Below are 20,132 nucleotides of genomic sequence, written 5' to 3'. Positions count from 1 at the left end.
CCCCTCAACAACATCCTGAACTACCTCACCACCTCCGTATCCAATACTGTCCCTCACCCCTCAACAACATCCTGAACCACCTCACCACCTCCGTATCCAATACTGTCCCTCATCCCTCCTCAACATCCTGAACCACCTCACCACCTCCGTATCCAATACTGTCCCTCACCCCTCCTCAACATCCTGAACCACCTCCGTATCCAATACTGTCCCTCACCCCTCCTCAACATCCTGAACCACCTCACCACCTCCGTATCCAATACTGTCCCTCACCCCTCAACAACATCCTGAACTACCTCACCACCTCCGTATCCAATACTGTCCCTCACCCCTCAACAACATCCTGAACTACCTCACCACCTCCGTATCCAATACTGTCCCTCATCCCTCCTCAACATCCTGAACCACCTCACCACCTCCGTATCCAATACTGTCCCTCACCCCTCCTCAACATCCTGAACCACCTCCGTATCCAATACTGTCCCTCACCCCTCCTCAACATCCTGAACCACCTCACCACCTCCGTATCCAATACTGTCCCTCACCCCTCCTCAACATCCTGAACCACCTCACCACCTCCGTATCAATACTGTCCCTCACCCCTCCTCAACATCCTGAACCACCTCACCACCTCCGTATCAATACTGTCCCTCATCCCTCAACAACATCCTGAACCACCTCACCACCTCCGTATCCAATACTGTCCCTCATCCCTCCTCAACATCCTGAACCACCTCACCACCTCCGTATCCAATACTGTCCCTCACCCCTCCTCAACATCCTGAACCACCTCACCACCTCCGTATCCAATACTGTCCCTCATCCCTCCTCAACATCCTGAACCACCTCACCACCTCCGTATCAATACTGTCCCTCACCCCTCCTCAACATCCTGAACCACCTCACCACCTCCGTATCCAATACTGTCCCTCATCCCTCAACAACATCCTGAACCACCTCACCACCTCCGTATCCAATACTGTCCCTCACCCCTCCTCAACATCCTGAACCACCTCCGTATCCAATACCACAGTCCCTCGCCCGATATTGTCCCTCGCCCCTCATCATTCTTACCCACATACCTTAGTCCCTCCCCCTCCTCACCTCAGATTCTTTGACCTCTGTCTCCTAGGCAACAGACCGGCCAATGGGAATGAATGGTTTGGATGTGGCGGGACTCCGGCCGTTTGACCTGGTTATCCCCTTCACCATCCAAAAAGGAGAGATCACAGGTACACACACACCGTACTGTTGGGCCGCCAGGCAGGAAATCATCATCCTTAACCGCTAGATGACGTCACCGCCCTTAACCACTAATGGAACTTACCAAACGCAGGCGCATGATCTCAAATCACCTCACATACTGAAAGCCTGAGGTACCTTGCTTGTTCAACTACTGTTTCCTCCCCTAGGCGACGTGCGCATGCCGTCAGGTAAGACAGCCAAGCCGGACATCACAGACAATAAGGACGGGACAGTAACGGTTAAATACGCTCCGACTGAGGCTGGCCTGCACGAGATGGACATCAAATACGACGGGATACACATCCCTGGTACGAACAACACACACTACACACACCCCTGGTACGAACTACACTACACACACCCCTGGTACGAACTACACTACACACACCCCTGGTACGAACTACACTACACACACCCCTGGTACGAACTACACTACACACACCCCTGGTACGAACTACACTACACACACCCCTGGTACGAACTACACTACACACACCCCTGGTACGAACTACACTACACACACCCCTGGTACGAACTACACTACACACACCCCTGGTACGAACTACACTACACACACCCCTGGTACGAACTACACTACACACACCCCTGGTACGAACTACACTACACACACCCCTGGTACGAACTACACTACACACACCCCTGGTACGAACTACACTATACACACCCCTGGTACCAACTACACTATACACACCCCTGGTACGAACTACACTATACACACCCCTGGTAGAAACAACCACCTAACTCTGATAAACAGTCACATGCATCTTCATTTAGAAAGCTAAATATGTTTTAGTCAATTATACTACTTTCTAGTCTATATTTCTGGACAAGATTAAGCCATTTCAGAATATTTAGGACTGTTGACTGGCCAAGAACCTCTCCTGTGAGTATTCATAGTATCTGTCACGTCTGGATGTGCGGACTCTCATCCCTCTCATCCCTCTCTTCTCTCCCCCTCTTCTCTCCCCCTCTTCTCTCCGTAACAGGTAGTCCACTCCAGTTCTATGTGGACTATGTGAACAGTGGGAACGTCAGTGCATACGGACCGGGCCTGATCCACGGGACCGTCAACAAACCTGCCATGTTCACCGTCAACACCAAGGACGCAGGAGAGGGTAGGACAATTAGTAGTTAAATTATAAATCCATCATAATGATCTACACTGAACAACACTAAACACAACATGTAAAGTGTTGGTCCCATGTTGCATGAGCTGAAATAAAAGATCCCAGAAATGTCCCATACACACACAAACCTAGTTTCTCTCACATTTGTTTACATCCCTGTTAGTGAGCATTCCTCCTTTGCTTAGATAATCCATCCACCTGACAGGTGTGGCATATCAAGAAGCTGATTAAACAGCATGATCATTACACAGGTTCACCTTGTGCTGGGGACAAAAGGCCACTCTAAAATGTGCAGTTTTGTCACAGAACACAATACCACAGATGTTTTGAGGGAGTGTGCAATTGACATGCTGACTGCAGGAATGTCAACCATAGCTATTGCCAGATAATTTAATGTTCATATCTCTACCAAAAGCCGCCTCCAACATCCGTTTTAGAGAATTTGGCAGTACGGCCTCACAACCGTAGACCACGTGTATTGCGACTGGTTTGCTAATGTCAATGTTGTGAACAGTGTGCCCCATGGTTGGGTTATGGTATGGGCAGGCATAAACTACGGACAAGGAACATAATTGCATTTTATCAATGGCAATTTAAATGCAGAGAAACCGTGAGATCTTGAGGCCCTTTGTCGTGCCATTCATCCATCATGTTTCAGCATGATAATGCACGTGTCGTTAGGATCTGTACACAATCCCTAGAAGCTGAACATGTCCCAGTTCTTCCATGGCCTGCATCCTCACCAGACATGTCACCCATTGAGCATGTTTGGGATGCTCTGGATCGACGTGTACGACAGCGTGTTCCAGTTCCCGCTGATATCCAGAAACTTCCACAGCCATTGAAGAGGAGTGGGACAACATTCCACAGGCCACAATCAACAGCCTGATCAACTCTATGTGAAGGAGATGTGTCGTGCTGCATGAGACAAATGGTGGTCACACCAGATACTGACTGGTTTTCTGGTCCATGTTCCTACTTCCTACCTTTTTGTTAAGGTATCTGTGACCAACATGCATATCTGTATTACCATCAGGTTAAATAATTATATTTGAGACTTGGGTTGTGTACGTGTGCCATTGAGGGTGAATAGACGAGACAAAATATTTAAGTACCTTTCAACCGGGGTATGGTAGCAGGCGCATCAGTTTCAGTTTGTCAAAAACTGCAACGCTGCTGGGTTTTTCAAGCGCAACAGTTTCCTGTGTGTATCAATGTTCCACCAGCCAACTTGCTACAACTGTGGGAAGTATTGGAGTCAAAATGGGCCGGGACACTTTTTCAACATCTTGTAGAGTCCCTGATGAATTGAGGCTGTTCTGAGGGCAAACTGGGTCCATATTAGGATTATGTATTTGCTAACCTCTCTCGCTCTCTCTCGTGTAGGTGGTCTGTCTCTGGCCATCGAGGGTCCTTCTAAAGCTGACATCAGCTGTGTCGATAACCAGGATGGAACGTGCTCTGTGTCCTACCTGCCTGTCCTACCTGGGGACTATAGCATCCTGGTCAAATACAATGACAAACACATCCCTGGCAGCCCCTTCTCAGCCCACATCACAGGTAACACTATTTTACATGTGAAAAACAATGGACCCTCTCCCTGTCTCCTCAGTGATTACTCTGAGGATGTCCCATCTGAAGGTGGCTCTGCTGCTGACATCCCATAATGTTCTGTCTCCTAGGTGATGACTCTATGAGGATGTCCCATCTGAAGGTGGGCTCTGCTGCTGACATCCCATTGGACATTGGCGAGCTGGACCTGAGTCAGCTGACAGCCTCTCTGACCACGCCCTCCGGCCGAGAGGAACCCTGCCACCTCAAGATGCTCCGCAACGGACATGTCGGTCAGTGTTGAGCAGAAACAGACCATCTACTATCATTGTTCATTTGACTAATTTCTAAATGTATGGCGTTGCCTCAGCCGAGAGTAGAACAATACCAACGTTACAAATCATTGTAGTATACAGATCGTTTATGATTCTCAGAAGCTCCTCTAACCTGTCATTGTCCGTCAGGCATCTCGTTTGTTCCCAAGGAGATCGGGGAGCACCTGGTGAACATCAAGAAGAACGGACGCCATATTCCCAGCAGCCCCATCGCCGTGATGATCAGTCAATCGGAGATTGGTGACGCCAGTCGGGTGCGAGTGACTGGCCAGGGCCTCAGTGAGGCCAAAACCTTTGAACCTGCTGAGTTCATCATCGACACACGCGAAGCAGGTCAGTGAGGGTCTGAGGAGGTTCAGGTGAAGCAGGTCAGTGAGGGTCTGCGAAGCAGGTCAGTGAGGGTCTGCGAAGCGGGTCAGTGAGGGTCTGCGAAGCGGGTCAGTGAGGGTCTGCGAAGCGGGTCAGTGAGGGTCTGCGAAGCGGGTCAGTGAGGGTCTGCGACGCGGGTCAGTGAGGGTCTGCGTAGCATCAGGTGATTTTGGTATTTTATTCTTTTTTTTGCCTTTGATGTTAAGATTGAACAATAAAGGTGAACTTTGCTTTTTTCCATCCAAATCTCCTTGACGTAAATGGCATGTTATCGACGGGGGATTTCACTTTGAGAAACTTACCCAAACAGCGATTCACTTCCTTATCCTTGTGCAATATGGGAGCTCTGAAAAACATGAACAAAGGCTCCAAAAAGACTCTTTTAGAAACACAAGCTCTGTCTAGCGACGCAGGTCTTTAGGCTCTCGGAAACAAGTGAAATCAGTGTCTGAAACATTCTATTAAATCCCTTTTACATCAAAAATAAAGATGTGGCTGTGAAAAGAAAGGTGCTCTAAGTTTGTTGTGATTTTTGGAAAGCATTTTAAATGATGTTTGATTTGTTGCAGGCTATGGGGGTCTGAGTCTGTCCATCGAAGGCCCCAGTAAGGTGGACATTAACACTGAGGACCAGGAGGATGGGACCTGTAAGGTCACCTACTGCCCTACTGAACCAGGAAACTACATCATCAACATCAAGTTCGCCGACCAACACGTACCAGGTACTCATTTCCTGACATCCTCGATTTTAAATTTAAAAAATAATTATAATAAATATTGTTTTAAAAATGTGTGTGTGTGTGTGTGTGTGTGTGTGTAGGGAGTGCGTTCACAGTGAAGGTGACGGGAGAAGGGAGGATGAAGGAGAGCATCACCAGGAAGAAGAGGGCAGCGTCTGTTGCTAACGTGGGCAGCCAGTGTGACCTCAGCCTCAAGATCCCAGGTACCCTCTCCTACCATCCAGGAGATGCTGATCAGATCAGTAGACATGATGGACCAGTCCGTCTGGTCAGGTCCAGGAGGCTGTTAACCCTGTGTGTGTCTTAACAGAGATCAGCATAGCAGACATGGTGGCCCAGGTGACCAGTCCATCTGGTCAGGTCCAGGAGGCTGACATCATGGAGGGAGAGAACAACACCTACTGCATCCGCTTTGTTCCCACGGAGACCGGCGTACACACAGTGTGTGTGAAGTATGCGGGCGTGCACGTGCCCGGCAGCCCCTTCCAGTTCACAGTGGGGCCCCTGGGAGAAGGAGGAGCCCACAAGGTCCGCGCTGGGGGGCCCGGGCTGGAGAGAGCAGAGGCTGGAGTACCAGGTACGTACAGGTGTGTGTGTGTGTGTGTGTGTGTTGGGGTTACTATACTGTGAGGATCACACATTGACATTGTGTGTGTTGATCCGTGTGTGTGTAGCTGAGTTCAGTATCTGGACGCGGGAGGCAGGTGCAGGGGGTCTCAGCATTGCGGTGGAGGGGCCCAGTAAAGCAGAGATCACCTTCGAGGACCGCAAGGACGGATCCAGTGGTGTATCCTACATGGTCCAGGAGTCAGGTGTGTTGAGAATGGTAACGACTATCTAACCACCAAGAGCCTGGTGATGATCGTCCTCATTATAAGCATTATCATCAACGTTAGCATTCTTATTAAGAGGTTTGTGTGTGTTTCTTACTCAGTGTGTGTGTGTAGAACAAAGTTCACTTCATAAGCTCACTTCCCAGCTTGAGAAACGTTTTCTATAGCCTAATTTGCTAAGATGTTGTCAAGCAGACAGTCACCTGTGTTTGAGGCTGAGGATCCGCCATTGAGGACCGGTAAGGACATGTGGAAGGAAGCTACACAGTTAGTCAGCACAGTGATGCCTGTTACACGTGTGTTGCAGGAGACTATGAGGTGTCTGTCCGTTTCAACGAGGAGCACATCCCTGACAGTCCCTTCGTGGTTCCCGTGGCGTCGCCCTCTGATGACGCCAGACGACTCACTGTTGCCAGTCTTCAGGTGAGGCTCGGAGACACACACGCACACACCCAGGACTACACTACCCACAATGCAGCAGCAGCAGCCTGTGGGGGGATATTGTGTGGCTAGCATTTACAGGATGGTGTGTGGCTTGCATTTTACGGGATGGTGTGTGTATAGGTACGGCAATTGCTGAACATCAGAGTAGGTTTTTGTTTTGAAGAACAATAGGTCAGTCATTAGTCAGTCACTCAGAGGGTTAGAGGTCAGGTCGTGCTGCTGCTGCTGTGTTGTTGGGAAGTGCAAGGGTTTGTGGGAAACTAAAGGACTGTGTGTTTCTCGTGCCTCGTTCTAAAGGCTCCCAACAGTCCCCTTCCTCCTCCTCCCTTCCCATCATCCACCAGGCACTAAAGGGTTAAAGAGGATGCAATGGGCCAGTTTCTGTCTCTCTCACACACACACACACACACACACACTCTCTTTTCTGTCCTGTTCTTCACCTCTGACTCTCCTCTTTACCCCTGTTAGCTGCCTGCAGGTAAGTTTGAGTTGTATTCTATTGCATTGTTATTATGTTGAGCATGTGTTAGTGTTGACAGATTGACTTGATAGCGTTGACAGATTGACGTGTGATAGCGTTGACAGATTGACGTGTGATAGCGTTGACAGATTGACGTGCGTAGTTGTGGTGTTGAGTTGTGAGTTATATATCTGAGCAGGAGTCCGGGTTGAAGGTCAATCACCCAGCATCCTTTGCTGTGAGCCTGAACGGAGCGAAGGGACAGATTGACGCTAAAGTCCACAGCCCCTCCGGAGCCCTGGAGGGCTGCTGTGTTACTGAGCTAGACCAAGGTAACTACTACCCCACAATACTACACAATAATATACTACACTGTGTTACTGAGCTAGACCAAGGTAACTACTACCACACAATACTACACTATACTACACTGTGTTACTGAGCTAGACCAAGGTAACTACTACCACACAATAGTACAATATACTACACAATACTTTACTATACTACACTGTTACTGAACTAGACCAAGGTAACTAATAATACTGCACGATACTACTACATTACTATTACTAGGGACAGGGGGATACCTAGTCAGTTGTCCAACTGAAATGTGTCTCCCTCATTTAACCCAACCCCTCAATCAGAGCGGTGCGGGGGGCTGCCTTAATCAGCATCCACGTCTTAACCCACTGTTCCCCCGGGCGCTGGGCTGCCCACTGTTCCCCCGGGCGCTGGGCTGCCCACTGTTCCCCCGGGCGCTGAATGACAGATTTTTACTATACACTGCGACACAATAATAATATATTACGTTACACTACTAAACAGCAAAATCTCTCTCTCTAGATAAGTATGCTGTCCGATTCATTCCCAGAGAGAACGGTCTGTATCTGATCGATGTGAAGTTCAACGGCAGCCACATCCCCGGCAGTCCCTTCAAGATCAGGGTGGGGGAGACGGGCCAGGCTGGAGACCCAGGCATGGTGACCGCATACGGAGCTGGATTAGAGGGAGGAAACACTGGTACGATTGAGGAGGAGCGTGTTGCAGACCTGGGTTTCAAATCATTTATCTGTGCCTGTTTGAGCTTAGCTCAATAAGCCAATATAATAAGTCTCAAAATGACAAACCCTGCCTGTCGGGCACTCCAGGCATACTAAAGCAAAGCTCAAATTATTTTACTCCTGGGTTTAATGTGTTGTGGTGTGAGAGATGTGTTCTCATCTGTAGTCATTTACAACCCCTCTGCAGGTACAGCCTGTGAGTTCGTGGTTAACACCAGTAAGGCGGGCCCTGGGGCCCTGGCGGTGACTATCGATGGCCCCTCCAAGGTGAAGATGGACTGTGTTGAGTGTCCAGAGGGTTACAAGGTGACCTACACCCCCATGGCTCCAGGAAACTACTTAATCTCCATCAGATACGGAGGACCTTACCACATCGTAGGATCCCCCTTCAAGGCCAAGATCACTGGTGAGGGACCTGGACACATGCTGTACACAAACAATGGAGATGTCAGGCCTCACTCGACACTCTTAACCGCTGTCTTTCTCCTCCAGGCTCCAAGCTGGTCAGTAGCCATAGTAACCACGAGACGTCCAGTGTCATGGTCGACCCCGTGACTCGCCAGGTTAGCTCTTCCCACCAGGGAGCTCCCAGCCAATCGGACGCCAGCTGTGTGACAGCCAAAGGTCTCGGCCTATCAAAGGGCTTTATCGGCCAGAAGAACAACTTCAGCGTCGACTGCAGCAAAGCAGGTGTGTGTTTAGTCTCGGTGGTGTGTGCGTTTTAGTCTGTGGTATCTGACCCTCTCTGGCTCTCTCAGGTTACAGTGTGTGTATTAACACTGCCCTCCCTCCAGGTCGTAACATGCTGTTGGTGGGTGTGGACGGGCCCAGGGTTCCCTGTGAGGAGGTACTGGTGAAGCACCTTGGGAACCGTGTCTATAACATCAGCTACCAGCTCAAGGAGAAGGGAGAGTACATCCTGGTAGTGAAGTGGGGAGAACAACACATCCCTGGCAGCCCCTACCACATCACTGTCTAGACCAATCAGATTCGACTTCATTACTGTCTAGAGGCCAATGACAAATCAGAACCCTCCAAACTAGCCCTTTTGTCTTCATAGCAATCAGAGATTACAACTTTCTAAACTCATTCACCATAACCCAAACAATAATGCATAAACACTGAAAATTCCTCTTCATTCCTCTCCTCCCCATCACTATCATCCCCCTCCCCTCACCTATCATAATCATTAGTAGTCATATAGAGGGGAAACATGCACCTTTTTATTACTGTAAAATAGCTTAGCAACATGTACCTTCCTTTCCCCACGCAGTGTTTAGCTGTGGGCTAGTGATAGCCTAGCCTAGCGTATGGTAGCATAGTGTATTGGTATAGGGGTTAGCCTACCCTAGCAGAGCATAGTATATTGGTATGAGAATAGCCTAATGCTAGTCCAGTGTGTTCATAATGCTAATTCTAAAGTGTTTAAGGGAAAGTGGGATACCTTGTCAGTTAAGCTGCTGCTACTGTGGCTTGGTGTTAGCTCGTCTTAACCATAATAATGAAAGGGCTTATAGGTTAAACTGTTAGAATAGTTTGTTAATAACAAATGAATAGCACGTTAGTGATGCTAGCGTAGCCGGCTCCTATAACTTCACACACACTTGTTTTAGAAGTGCGACTAGCACCACTGCAGCGACTGACCCAGTTAGAACGGCGTCTTACAGCATATTGACTAGCATCAAAGTATTACTAATTATAGTGTGATGTCCATGTCACTAGTAGTATGATTAACTGTAGTGTGGAAGTGATGTCCAGATACTAGTATTGAATAAAAAACTGTCACTGTAATAGCTGTAATATTACTAGCAGTGAATATGAGAAGTGTTGGATGGAGAGATGAGCAAAATGCATAAAGAACAAATGTTGCTTTGTGTTCCTGCTAAATGTTCTAAACCCCCCCTGCTCTTTAGCTTTGTTACGCAGTATTCCAGAATAAAATAACCTTGTCTGTTAAAGGGCTTTAAAGTGTTGTAAAAGACAGTATTTTGATCCACAATAAAGATTGTCTTGAAGGATCTCTGTCAAGCTCAATGTGGTTCTTCTTATCCTTCGATGGCACGCACTCCGGAGATCCATGTGTGTTATTTCATAGTGTTGATGTCTAGTACAAATTAAGAAAAACCCTTGAATGAGTAGGTGTTCTAAAACTTTTGACCTGTAGTGTAGATCACACATTAACTACAGAGATCACATTCTACAAAGACCACGTACTACTGAGACCTCACTACAGAGATCACAGACTAAAGTTCCTCACAGAGTTCCCTGAATTCCTATCGGACCTTGAAGTCACATTTTTGGTGACTTCAATATTTACATGGAGAAGTCCACAGACCCACTCCAAAAGGCTTTAGGAGCCATCAACAACTCAGTGGGTTTTGTCCAACATGTCTCCCTACCTACTCACTGCCACAGTCACACTCTGGATATAGTTTAGTCCCGTGGAATAAATATTGTGGATCTAAATGTTTTTCCTTAAAATCCTGGACTATCGGACCACCATCTTATTACTTTTGTAATCGCAACAAACAATCTGCTCTGACCCCAAACAAGGATCATCAAAAGCTGTGCCATAAATTCTCAGACAACCCAAAGATTCAGATCTTTGGGTTGTCCAGACTCCCTTCACCTACCCAAGGATGGTTGAGTACAAAAATTGTCTAACCACCTGAGGATCTAAATGTTACCTTGTGCAATACCCTAGATGTAGTAGCACCCCTAAAAACTAAACATTTGTCACAAGAAATTTGTTCCCTTTTATACAGAAAATACCAGAGTCCTGAAGCTTCCAGAAAATTGGAAGGGAAATGGCGTTCCAACATAGTGGAAGTCTTCCGACTAGCTTGGAAAGACATTATCGTGCAGTATCGAAGAGCCCTCACTGCTGCTCCATCCTATTTTTCAAACTTAATTGAGAATAAGAACAATCCTAAATGTATGTTTTATACTGTTGCAAAGCTAACTGAAAAGCAGCATTCCCCAAGAGAGGAAAACAGAACCACTCTTGAAACAGACACAACTTGACCCAGAATCTTTTTTTTAGTTTTTATTAAAAGATATTGGCCTATATTGAATCTTTCATTCCTCTCAATTTGTTTTTTCCTTCTTGAAGACAGTGTACAAAATGTTTGTCTGGTTTTTGACCCATCATAGCACTGCACACGTGACGGTGAATTACCTTTTAATGGCGACTCTGCAGTTGTGCTGCTTTTGACACCATCGATCACATTCTTTTGGAGAGATTAGAAACCCAAGTTGGTTTAGATCTTATCTGTTGGACAGATATCAGTTCACCTCTGGTTGGTTTGTCCTCTGACAAATCAATGGTAAGTTTCGGTGTTCCTCAAGGTTCAGTTTTAGGACCACTATTGTTTTCACTATATATTCTACCTCTTGGTGATGTCATTCGGAAACATAATGTTAACATTCACTGCTATGCAGAGGACACACAGCTGTACATTTTGATGAAACATGGTGAAGCCCCAAAATTGCCCTCCATGGAAACCTGTGTTTAAGAGACAAGGAAGTGGATGGTGGCAAATGTTTTACTTTTTTAAATTGGACAAAACCGAGACCTGCTGTTGGATCTGATAATCTTGGATTGTTTTAGTCATCCCAAATAAAACTGAAGCTGCGTTACTCTGGACCCCGATCTCTCTTTTGACGAACATATCAATATTTCAAGGGCAGCTTTTTTTTTAACATTTTTTGTAAAAATTGAAAAAATCAAACTTTAAAAAAATAATGCTTTTGTCACTTCTAGATTCGACTACTGCAATGCTCTACTTTCCGGCTACCTGGATAAAGCACTAAACTTCAGTTAGTGCTAAACACGGCTGCTAGAATCTTGACTAGAACCAAACAATGTGATCATATTACTCCAGTGCTAGCCTCCCTACACTGGCTTCCTGTCAAGGCAAGGGCTGATTTCAAGGTTTTACTGCTAACCTACAAAGCATTACATGGGCTTGCTCCTACCTATCTCTCTGACTTTATCTTCCCAATTGTCCCTATAATTTCTAAGCAAACAGCTGGAGTCAGGGCTTTCTCCAATGGAGCTCCATTTTTATGGAATGGTCTGCCAACCCATGTGAGAGACGCAGACTCGGTCTCAACCTTTAAGTCTCTACTGAAGACTCATCTCTTCAGTGGATCATATGATTGAGTGTAGTCTGGCCCAGGGGTGTGAAGGTGAACAAAAAGGCACTGGAGCAACGAACCGCCCTTGCTGTCTCTGCCTGGCCGGTTCCCCTCTCTCCACTGGGATTCTCTGCCTCTAACCCTATTACAGGGGCTGAGTCACTGGCTTACTGGTGCTCTTCCATGCCATCCCTAGGAGGGGTGCGTCACTTGAGTGGTCTGAGTCCCTGATGTGATCTTCCTGTCTGGTTTTGAGCCCCCTGGGGTTCATGCGGTGGAGATCTTTGTGGGCTATACTCAACCTTGTCTCAGGGTAGGAAGTTGGTGGTCTGTTGATGTCCCTCTAGTGGTGTGGGGGCTGTGCTTTGGCAAAGTGGGTGGGGTTACAGTTGAAGTCAGAAGTTTACATACACCTTAGCCAAATACGTTTAAACTCTAAAATGGATCCCTGTGGTACTCCACAGGATATTTCTTTGGCCTCTGACATCACCAACATTACATACTTGTGTTCTGTTGGTCAGATAAGACCTAAACCAGTTCACTGCCTCATCATTTAGACCATTTCAGTTTCATCAGGAGAATATCATGGTCTACAGTGTCAAAAGCTTTCTGCCTAAAATGACCATACCTGTATAGTTCCCCTCACTTTCCTGCTTAATGTGGTCAAAAAGGTGGATAAATTAATCGAAAAGAGCTGTTCTAGAGCCAGACTGGAGTTCACAGAGCCAGACTGGAGTTCACAGAGCCAGACTGGAGTTCACAGAGCCAGACTGGAGTTCACAGAGCCAGACTGGAGTTCACAGAGCCAGACAGGAGTTCATAAATAAGTTTGTTCTCCCTCAAGTTGATTACAAACTCATCTCTCAACAACTTTGGATGAGGTTCTGAGGTTTGACACAGGCCTGTAGTTTCCTACATTTGTTTTACTGCTCTTCTTGTGGAGTGAAACCAGGCTGTTTTGGGATCCTTGGGGAATTGACCACTGCTAATAGAAAGGTTTATAATATGCGTTATAATTTTTGCAGTGACACGAGCACTATCCTTTATGAATCTTGCAGGAAGGTTGTCCAGCCCAGTTGCTTTGTTGGTGCTCATCAAGCATAGTAGATTGGCAACATTGTCCACTGTCACCTCCTCTGTCACAGCTCAAACTAATCATTAGTGATCCTTTGATGTGGTACAAGTTGATAATAAAGACTGGCCATAGTGTCCAGAGCAGGTGGGTAACTTCTTAACCAGAGATGAGGCTGAGAGTGGTTAAAACTGTGTTAAAATAATTAGCAACCTTTGCCTTGTCATAGCATAAACATAATCAATATCCAGGCCAATACTACAGGATTTTACCGTTTCATCATCAATATCCAGGCCAATACTACAGGATTTTACCGTTTCATCATCAATATCCAGGCCAATACTACAGGATTTTACTGTATCATCATCATCATCATCATCATCAATATCCAGGCCAATACTACAGGATTTTACCGTATCATCAATATATAGGATTTTACCTTACCATCATCAATATCCAGGCCAAAACTACAGGATTTTACCTTACCATCATCAATATCCAGGCCAATACTACAGGATTTTACTGTATCATCAATATCCAGGCCAATACTACAGGATTTTACCGTATCATCATCAATATCCAGGCCAAAACTACAGGATTTTACCGTATCATCATCAATATCCAGGCCAATACTACAGGATTTTACCGTATCATCATCAATATCCAGGCCAAAACTACAGGATTTTACCGTATCATCATCAATATCCAGGCCAAAACTACAGGATTTTACCGTATCATCATCAATATCCAGGCCAAAACTACAGGATTTTACCGTATCATCATCATCAATATCCAGGCCAAAACTACAGGATTTTACCGTATCATCATCAATATCCAGGCCAATACTACAGGATTTTACCGTATCATCATCAATATCCAGGCCAAAACTACAGGATTTTACCGTATCATCATCAATATCCAGGCCAAAACTACAGGATTTTACCGTATCATCATCAATATCCAGGCCAAAACTACAGGATTTTACCGTATCATCATCATCAATATCCAGGCCAATACTACAGGATTTTACCGTATCATCATCAATATCCAGGCCAATACTACAGGATTTTACTGTATCATCATCAATATCCAGGCCAAAACTACAGGATTTTACCGTATTATAATCATCAATATCCAGGCCAATACTACAGGATTTTACCGTATCATCAATATCCAGGCCAAAACTACAGGATTTTACCGTATCATCATCATCATCATCAATATCCAGGCCAATACTACAGGATTTTACCGTATCATCATCAATATCCAGGCCAAAACTACAGGATTTTACCGTATCATCATCAATATCCAGGCCAAAACTACAGGATTTTACCGTATCATCATCAATATCCAGGCCAAAACTACAGGATTTTACCGTATCATCATCAATATCCAGGCCAAAACTACAGGATTTTACCGTATCATCATCATCATCATCATCATCAATATCCAGGCCAAAACTACAGGATTTTACCGTATCATCATCAATTTACAGGATTTTACAGTATCATCATCATCATCAATATCCAGGCCAATACTACAGGATTGTACCGTATCATCATCAATATCCAGGCCAATACTACAGGATTTTACCTTACCATCATCAATACCCAGGCCAAAACTACAGGATTTTACCGTATCATCATCAATATACAGGATTTTACCTTAATATATTTGTATTTATTTCACCTTTATTTAACCAGGTAGGCAAGTTGAGAACACCTTTATTTAACCAGGTAGGCTAGTTGAGAACACCTTTATTTAACCAGGTAGGCCAGTTGAGAACACCTTTTTTTAACCAGGTAGGCCAGTTGAGAACAAGTTCTCATTTACAACTGCGACCTGGCCAAGATAAAGCAAAGCAGTTCGACACATACAACAACACAGAGTTACACACGGAGTAAAACAAACATACAGTCAATAATACAGTAGAAAAATAAGTCTATATACGATGTGAGCAAATGAGGTGTGATAAGGGAGGGAAAGGCAAAAAAAGGCCATGGTGGCAAAGTAAATACAATATAGCAAGTAAAACACTGGAATGCTTGATTTGCAGTGGAAGAATGTACAAAGTAGAGAGAGAAATAGTGGGGTGCAAAGGAGCACACCACCTGTGTCATTAAGGCCTAGACCTTTTGACAGAGGCCAAATTAAGTTTACAGTAGAACTGCCAATGGCAGACATGGTTAATGTAATGAAATGTTGTATAATGCACTTTTTTTATAAAGAAAATCACCTTCCAGTGTAAAAAACAGGAAATTTCAAAACAAAAACAAAGTTTTAAGTGAAAGTAGGTCTGAAGCTGTAAAAAGAAAGGACATTCACAAGGTTTGAATCTTAAGCAACCTGCATACAAATTGTTCCAAATACAATAGACCAACACAGCTACTGTCGTAGAGCAATCCTGTGGGCTGTAAAACCTTGGTAGAGCATGGGTGGAGTAGGCATTGTGGGGCTGTAAAACCTTGGTAGAGCATGGGTGCAGTAGGCATTGTGGGGCTGTAAAACCTTGGTAGAGCATGGGTGCAGTAGGCATTGTGGGGCTGTAAAACCTTGGTAGAGCATGGGTGCAGTAGGCATTGTGGGGCTGTAAAACCTTGGTAGAGCATGGGTGGAGTAGGCATCGTGGTGCTGTAAAACCTTGGTAGAACATGGGTGGAGGAGGCATTGTGGGGCTGTAAAATCTTGGTAGAGCATGGGTGGAGGAGGCATTGTGGGGCTGTAAAACCTTGGTAGAGCATGGGTGGAGTAGGCATTGTGGGGCTGTAAAACCTTGGTAGAGCATGGGTGGAGGAGGCATTGTGGGGCTGTAAAACCTTGGTAGAGCATGGGTGGAGTAGGCATTGTGGGGCTGTAAAACCTTGGTAGAGCATGGGTGGAGTAGGCATTGTGGTGCTCCTGAATTTACTATATTTTTCAGCTTCAGACCAATACCCACTTCTTACTTAAATTCCTGAAAATTATGTAATGGCTTTAGAAGCTTCTGATAGGCTAATTGACATCATGGGAAAATCAAAAGAAATCAGCCAAGACCTCAGAAAAAAATTGTAGACCTCTGGTTTGATGAAACAAAAATATAATTGTTTGGCCATAATGACGATCGTTATGTTTGGAGGAAAAAGGGGGAGGCTCGCAAAGCTGAAGAAAACCATCCCAACCGTGAAGCACGGGGTTTGCAGCATCATGTTGTGGGGGTGCTTTGCTGAAGGAGGGACTGGTGCACTTCACAAAATAGATGACATCATGAGGTAATGAAATTATGTGGAAGGCTCCCCAAAAATGTTTGACCCAAGTTAAACAATTTGAAGGCAATGCTACCAAATACTAATTGAGTGTATGTAAACTTCTGACCCAATGGGAATGTGCTGTAATAAAAGTATAAATAAAAGCTGAAATAAATGATTCTATTATTCTGACATTTCACATTCTTAAAATACAGTGGTGATTTTTTACTAGGATTAAATGTCAGGAATTGTGAAAAACTGAGTTATATACAGTTGAAGTTGGAAGTTTACATACACCTTAGCCGGATACGTTTAAACTCAGTTTTTCACCATTCCTGACATTTAATCCTAGTAAAAATGTGAAGAAATAGCGAAGCATAACCCTCTCATAGAGAAAAGGATGAATGCATGTGGCAATGCTAAGTACCCAAGCCACCAAACCCAGAAGGAAGTCCTTGAGGGCTGAGCTGAGATGGTACAGAGCGAACTAATAAGAGAAGTAAAAGAAAGTGATGTTTTTAGTGTAATTGCAGATGAAACCAAAGATTTAAATAAAAAAATAGCAAATGTCTTTAGTTGTGAGGTACTATTACAACGAGGCCATCCACGACTGATTTTTACACTTTCAGGCAGCTGAAAGCTTAGATGCAGCAGGCCTCACGAACATGATAATCGATTGCCTTGAAAAACATGGTCTGGACTACAGAAATAATCTGGAATAATGAGCGGAAAGCATTTTGGTGTGTCTGCATGGATTTAAAACAGTGCAAGATTTTATGTACACTGTAATCCACTTTGTTTGACTGTGGTTCTTGTCGATGCTGTAAAATCACTGCCTGAGGCAGTTCACTTTTTTTCTCTCCTGCAGAAGCTTTCTAACTGTGTATCTGGCTCGTACGTTCATCTCCAGTGTCTTGCTGTTCAGAAAGAGCTGTATCCGCAGCAGCAGCCCAGGGAACTATACAGAGACTTACGGCTGTAAGGTGGGCATGCAGATACATGGCATGCCGTAATCTGAGGGACAGGATTCCAGCAGTTTTGAGAGTGCTACAGGACATCACACTTGAACATAGTGGTGATACAGTGCCTTGCGAAAGTATTCGGCCCCCTTGAACTTTGCGACCTTTTGCCACATTTCAGGCTTCAAACATAAAGATATAAAACTGTATTTTTTTGTGAAGAATCAACAACAAGTGGGACACAATCATGAAGTGGAACGACATTTATTGGATATTTCAAACTTTTTTAACAAATCAAAAACTGAAAAATTGGGCGTGCAAAATTATTCAGCCCCCTTAAGTTAATACTTTGTAGCGCCACCTTTTGCTGCGATTACAGCTGTAAGTCGCTTGGGGTATGTCTCTATCAGTTTTGCAGAATCGAGAGACTGACATTTTTTCCCATTCCTCCTTGCAAAACAGCTCGAGCTCAGTGAGGTTGGATGGAGAGCATTTGTGAACAGCAGTTTTCAGTTCTTTCCACAGATTCTCGATTGGATTCAGGTCTGGACTTTGACTTGGCCATTCTAACACCTGGATATGTTTATTTTTGAACCATTTCATTGTAGATTTTGCTTTATGTTTTGGATCATTGTCTTGTTGGAAGACAAATCTCCGTCCCAGTCTCAGGTCTTTTGCAGACTCCATCAGGTTTTCTTCCAGAATGGTCCTGTATTTGGCTCCATCCATTTTCCCATCAATTTTAACCATCTTCCCTGTCCCTGCTGAAGAAAAGCAGGCCCAAACCATGATGCTGCCACCACCATGTTTGACAGTGGGGATGGTGTGTTCAGGGTGATGAGCTGTGTTGCTTTTACGCCAAACATAACGTTTTGCATTGTTTCCAAAAAGTTCAATTTGGTTTCATCTGACCAGAGCACCTTCTTCCTCATGTTTGGTGTGTCTCCCAGGTGGCTTGTGGCAAACTTTAAACTACACTTTTTCTGGATATCTTTAAGAAATGGCTTTCTTCTTGCCACTCTTCCATAAAGGCCAGATTTTTGCAATATACGACTGATTGTTGACAGAGTCTCCCACCTCAGCTGTAGATCTCTGCAGTTCATCCAGAGTGATCATGGGCCTCTTGGCTGCATCTCTGATCAGTCTTCTCCTTGTATGAGCTGAAAGTTTAGAGGGACGGCCAGGTCTTGGTAGATTTGCAGTGGTCTGATACTCCTTCCATTTCAATATTATCGCTTGCACAGTGCTCCTTGGGATGTTTAAAGCTTGGGAAATCTTTTTGTATCCAAATCCGGCTTTAAACTTCTTCACAACAGTATCTCGGACCTGCCTGGTGTGTTCCTTGTTCTTCATGATGCTCTCTGCGCTTTTAACGGACCTCTGAGACTATCACAGTGCAGGTGCATTTATACGGAGACTTGATTACACACAGGTGGATTGTATTTATCATCATTAGTCATTTAGGTCAACATTGGATCATTCAGAGATCCTCACTGAACTTCTGGAGAGAGTTTGCTGCACTGAAAGTAAAGGGGCTGAATAATTTTGCACGCCCAATTTTTCAGTTTTTGATTTGTTAAAAAAGTTGAAATATCCAATAAATGTCGTTCCACTTCATGATTGTGTCCCACTTGTTGTTGATTCTTCACAAAAAAATACAGTTTTATATCTTTATTTTTGAAGCCTGAAATGTGGCAAAAGGTCGCAAAGTTCAAGGGGGCTGAATACTTTCGCAAGGCACTGTAGATCAGTGGAGGCAAGGGGCCTTCGTTCTCAGATTTACATAGGGCTTTGGTTACCTTTTGGTTACCTTTTGTAAAGTCCTTGGTGATGCCAAATGTCTTTCTGACATGCTCCAATCAAGCTCTCTTGACCCAGCAAGGGCTGTGGATCTAGTGGGTGTAATCTGAGGGACAGGCTTCCAGCAGTTCTGAGAGTGCTACAGGATATCAAGGTCTGTGGATCTAGTAGGTGCTGTGGATCTAGTAGGTGCTGAGGTTCTAGTAGGTGCTGTGGATCTAGTAGGTGCTGTAGATCTAGTAGGTGCTGTAGATCTAGTAGGTGCTGTAGACCTAGTAGGTGCTGTGGGTCTAGTAGGTGCTGTGGATCTAGAAGGTGCTGTGGATCTAGTAGGTGCTGTGGATCTAGTAGGTGCTGTGGATCTAGTACGTGCTGTAGATCTAGTAGGTGCTGTAGATCTAGTAGGTGCTGTAGATCTAGTAGGTGCTGTGGTTCTAGTAGGTGCTGTGGATCTAGTAGGTGCTGTATATCTAGTAGGTGCTATAGATCTAGTAGGTGCTGTAGACCTAGTAGGTGCTGTGGGTCTAGTAGGTGCTGTGGATCTAGTAGGTGCTGTGGATCTAGTAGGTGCTGTAGATCTAGTAGGTGCTGTAGATCTAGTAGGTGCTGTAGACCTAGTAGGTGCTGTGGGTCTAGTAGGTGCTGTGGATCTAGAAGGTGCTGTGGATCTAGTAGGTGCTGTGGATCTAGTAGGTGCTGTGGATCTAGTACGTGCTGTAGATCTAGTAGGTGCTGTAGATCTAGTAGGTGC

At 45.1% G+C, this 20,132-nt stretch overlaps 1 protein-coding gene across 10 annotated transcripts in view; it reads left to right on the top strand.

Annotated features, from left to right (window-relative positions):
* The window catches only part of flna (filamin A, alpha (actin binding protein 280)), a 74,403-nt gene extending 64,199 nt beyond the window's left edge, over positions 1 to 10,204 (top strand). For all 10 annotated transcript variants that reach the window (XM_090204081.1, XM_090204078.1, XM_090204080.1 and 7 more), the window contains 16 exons: positions 1,133 to 1,232; positions 1,413 to 1,553; positions 2,253 to 2,381; positions 3,780 to 3,953; positions 4,076 to 4,237; positions 4,409 to 4,612; positions 5,218 to 5,370; positions 5,469 to 5,591; positions 5,699 to 5,965; positions 6,063 to 6,200; positions 6,529 to 6,644; positions 7,325 to 7,457; positions 7,969 to 8,145; positions 8,374 to 8,592; positions 8,679 to 8,876; positions 8,981 to 10,204. In XM_090204081.1, the coding sequence (XP_090060207.1) occupies positions 1,133 to 1,232; positions 1,413 to 1,553; positions 2,253 to 2,381; positions 3,780 to 3,953; positions 4,076 to 4,237; positions 4,409 to 4,612; positions 5,218 to 5,370; positions 5,469 to 5,591; positions 5,699 to 5,965; positions 6,063 to 6,200; positions 6,529 to 6,644; positions 7,325 to 7,457; positions 7,969 to 8,145; positions 8,374 to 8,592; positions 8,679 to 8,876; positions 8,981 to 9,165 (2,619 nt within the window). In that variant the 3' untranslated portion in view covers positions 9,166 to 10,204. The remainder of the gene's footprint in view (positions 1 to 1,132; positions 1,233 to 1,412; positions 1,554 to 2,252; positions 2,382 to 3,779; positions 3,954 to 4,075; positions 4,238 to 4,408; positions 4,613 to 5,217; positions 5,371 to 5,468; positions 5,592 to 5,698; positions 5,966 to 6,062; positions 6,201 to 6,528; positions 6,645 to 7,324; positions 7,458 to 7,968; positions 8,146 to 8,373; positions 8,593 to 8,678; positions 8,877 to 8,980) is intronic.
* The last annotated feature ends 9,928 nt before the right edge of the window (positions 10,205 to 20,132 follow it).

The sequence above is a fragment of the Oncorhynchus mykiss genome, chromosome 16 (assembly GCF_057628025.1).
Source record: "Oncorhynchus mykiss isolate SJ-2025 chromosome 16, ASM5762802v1, whole genome shotgun sequence".
Lineage (NCBI taxonomy): Eukaryota > Metazoa > Chordata > Actinopteri > Salmoniformes > Salmonidae > Oncorhynchus > Oncorhynchus mykiss.
The sequence above is the reverse complement of the archived record's forward strand: the minus strand, read 5'-3'. Positions and strand labels throughout refer to the sequence as shown.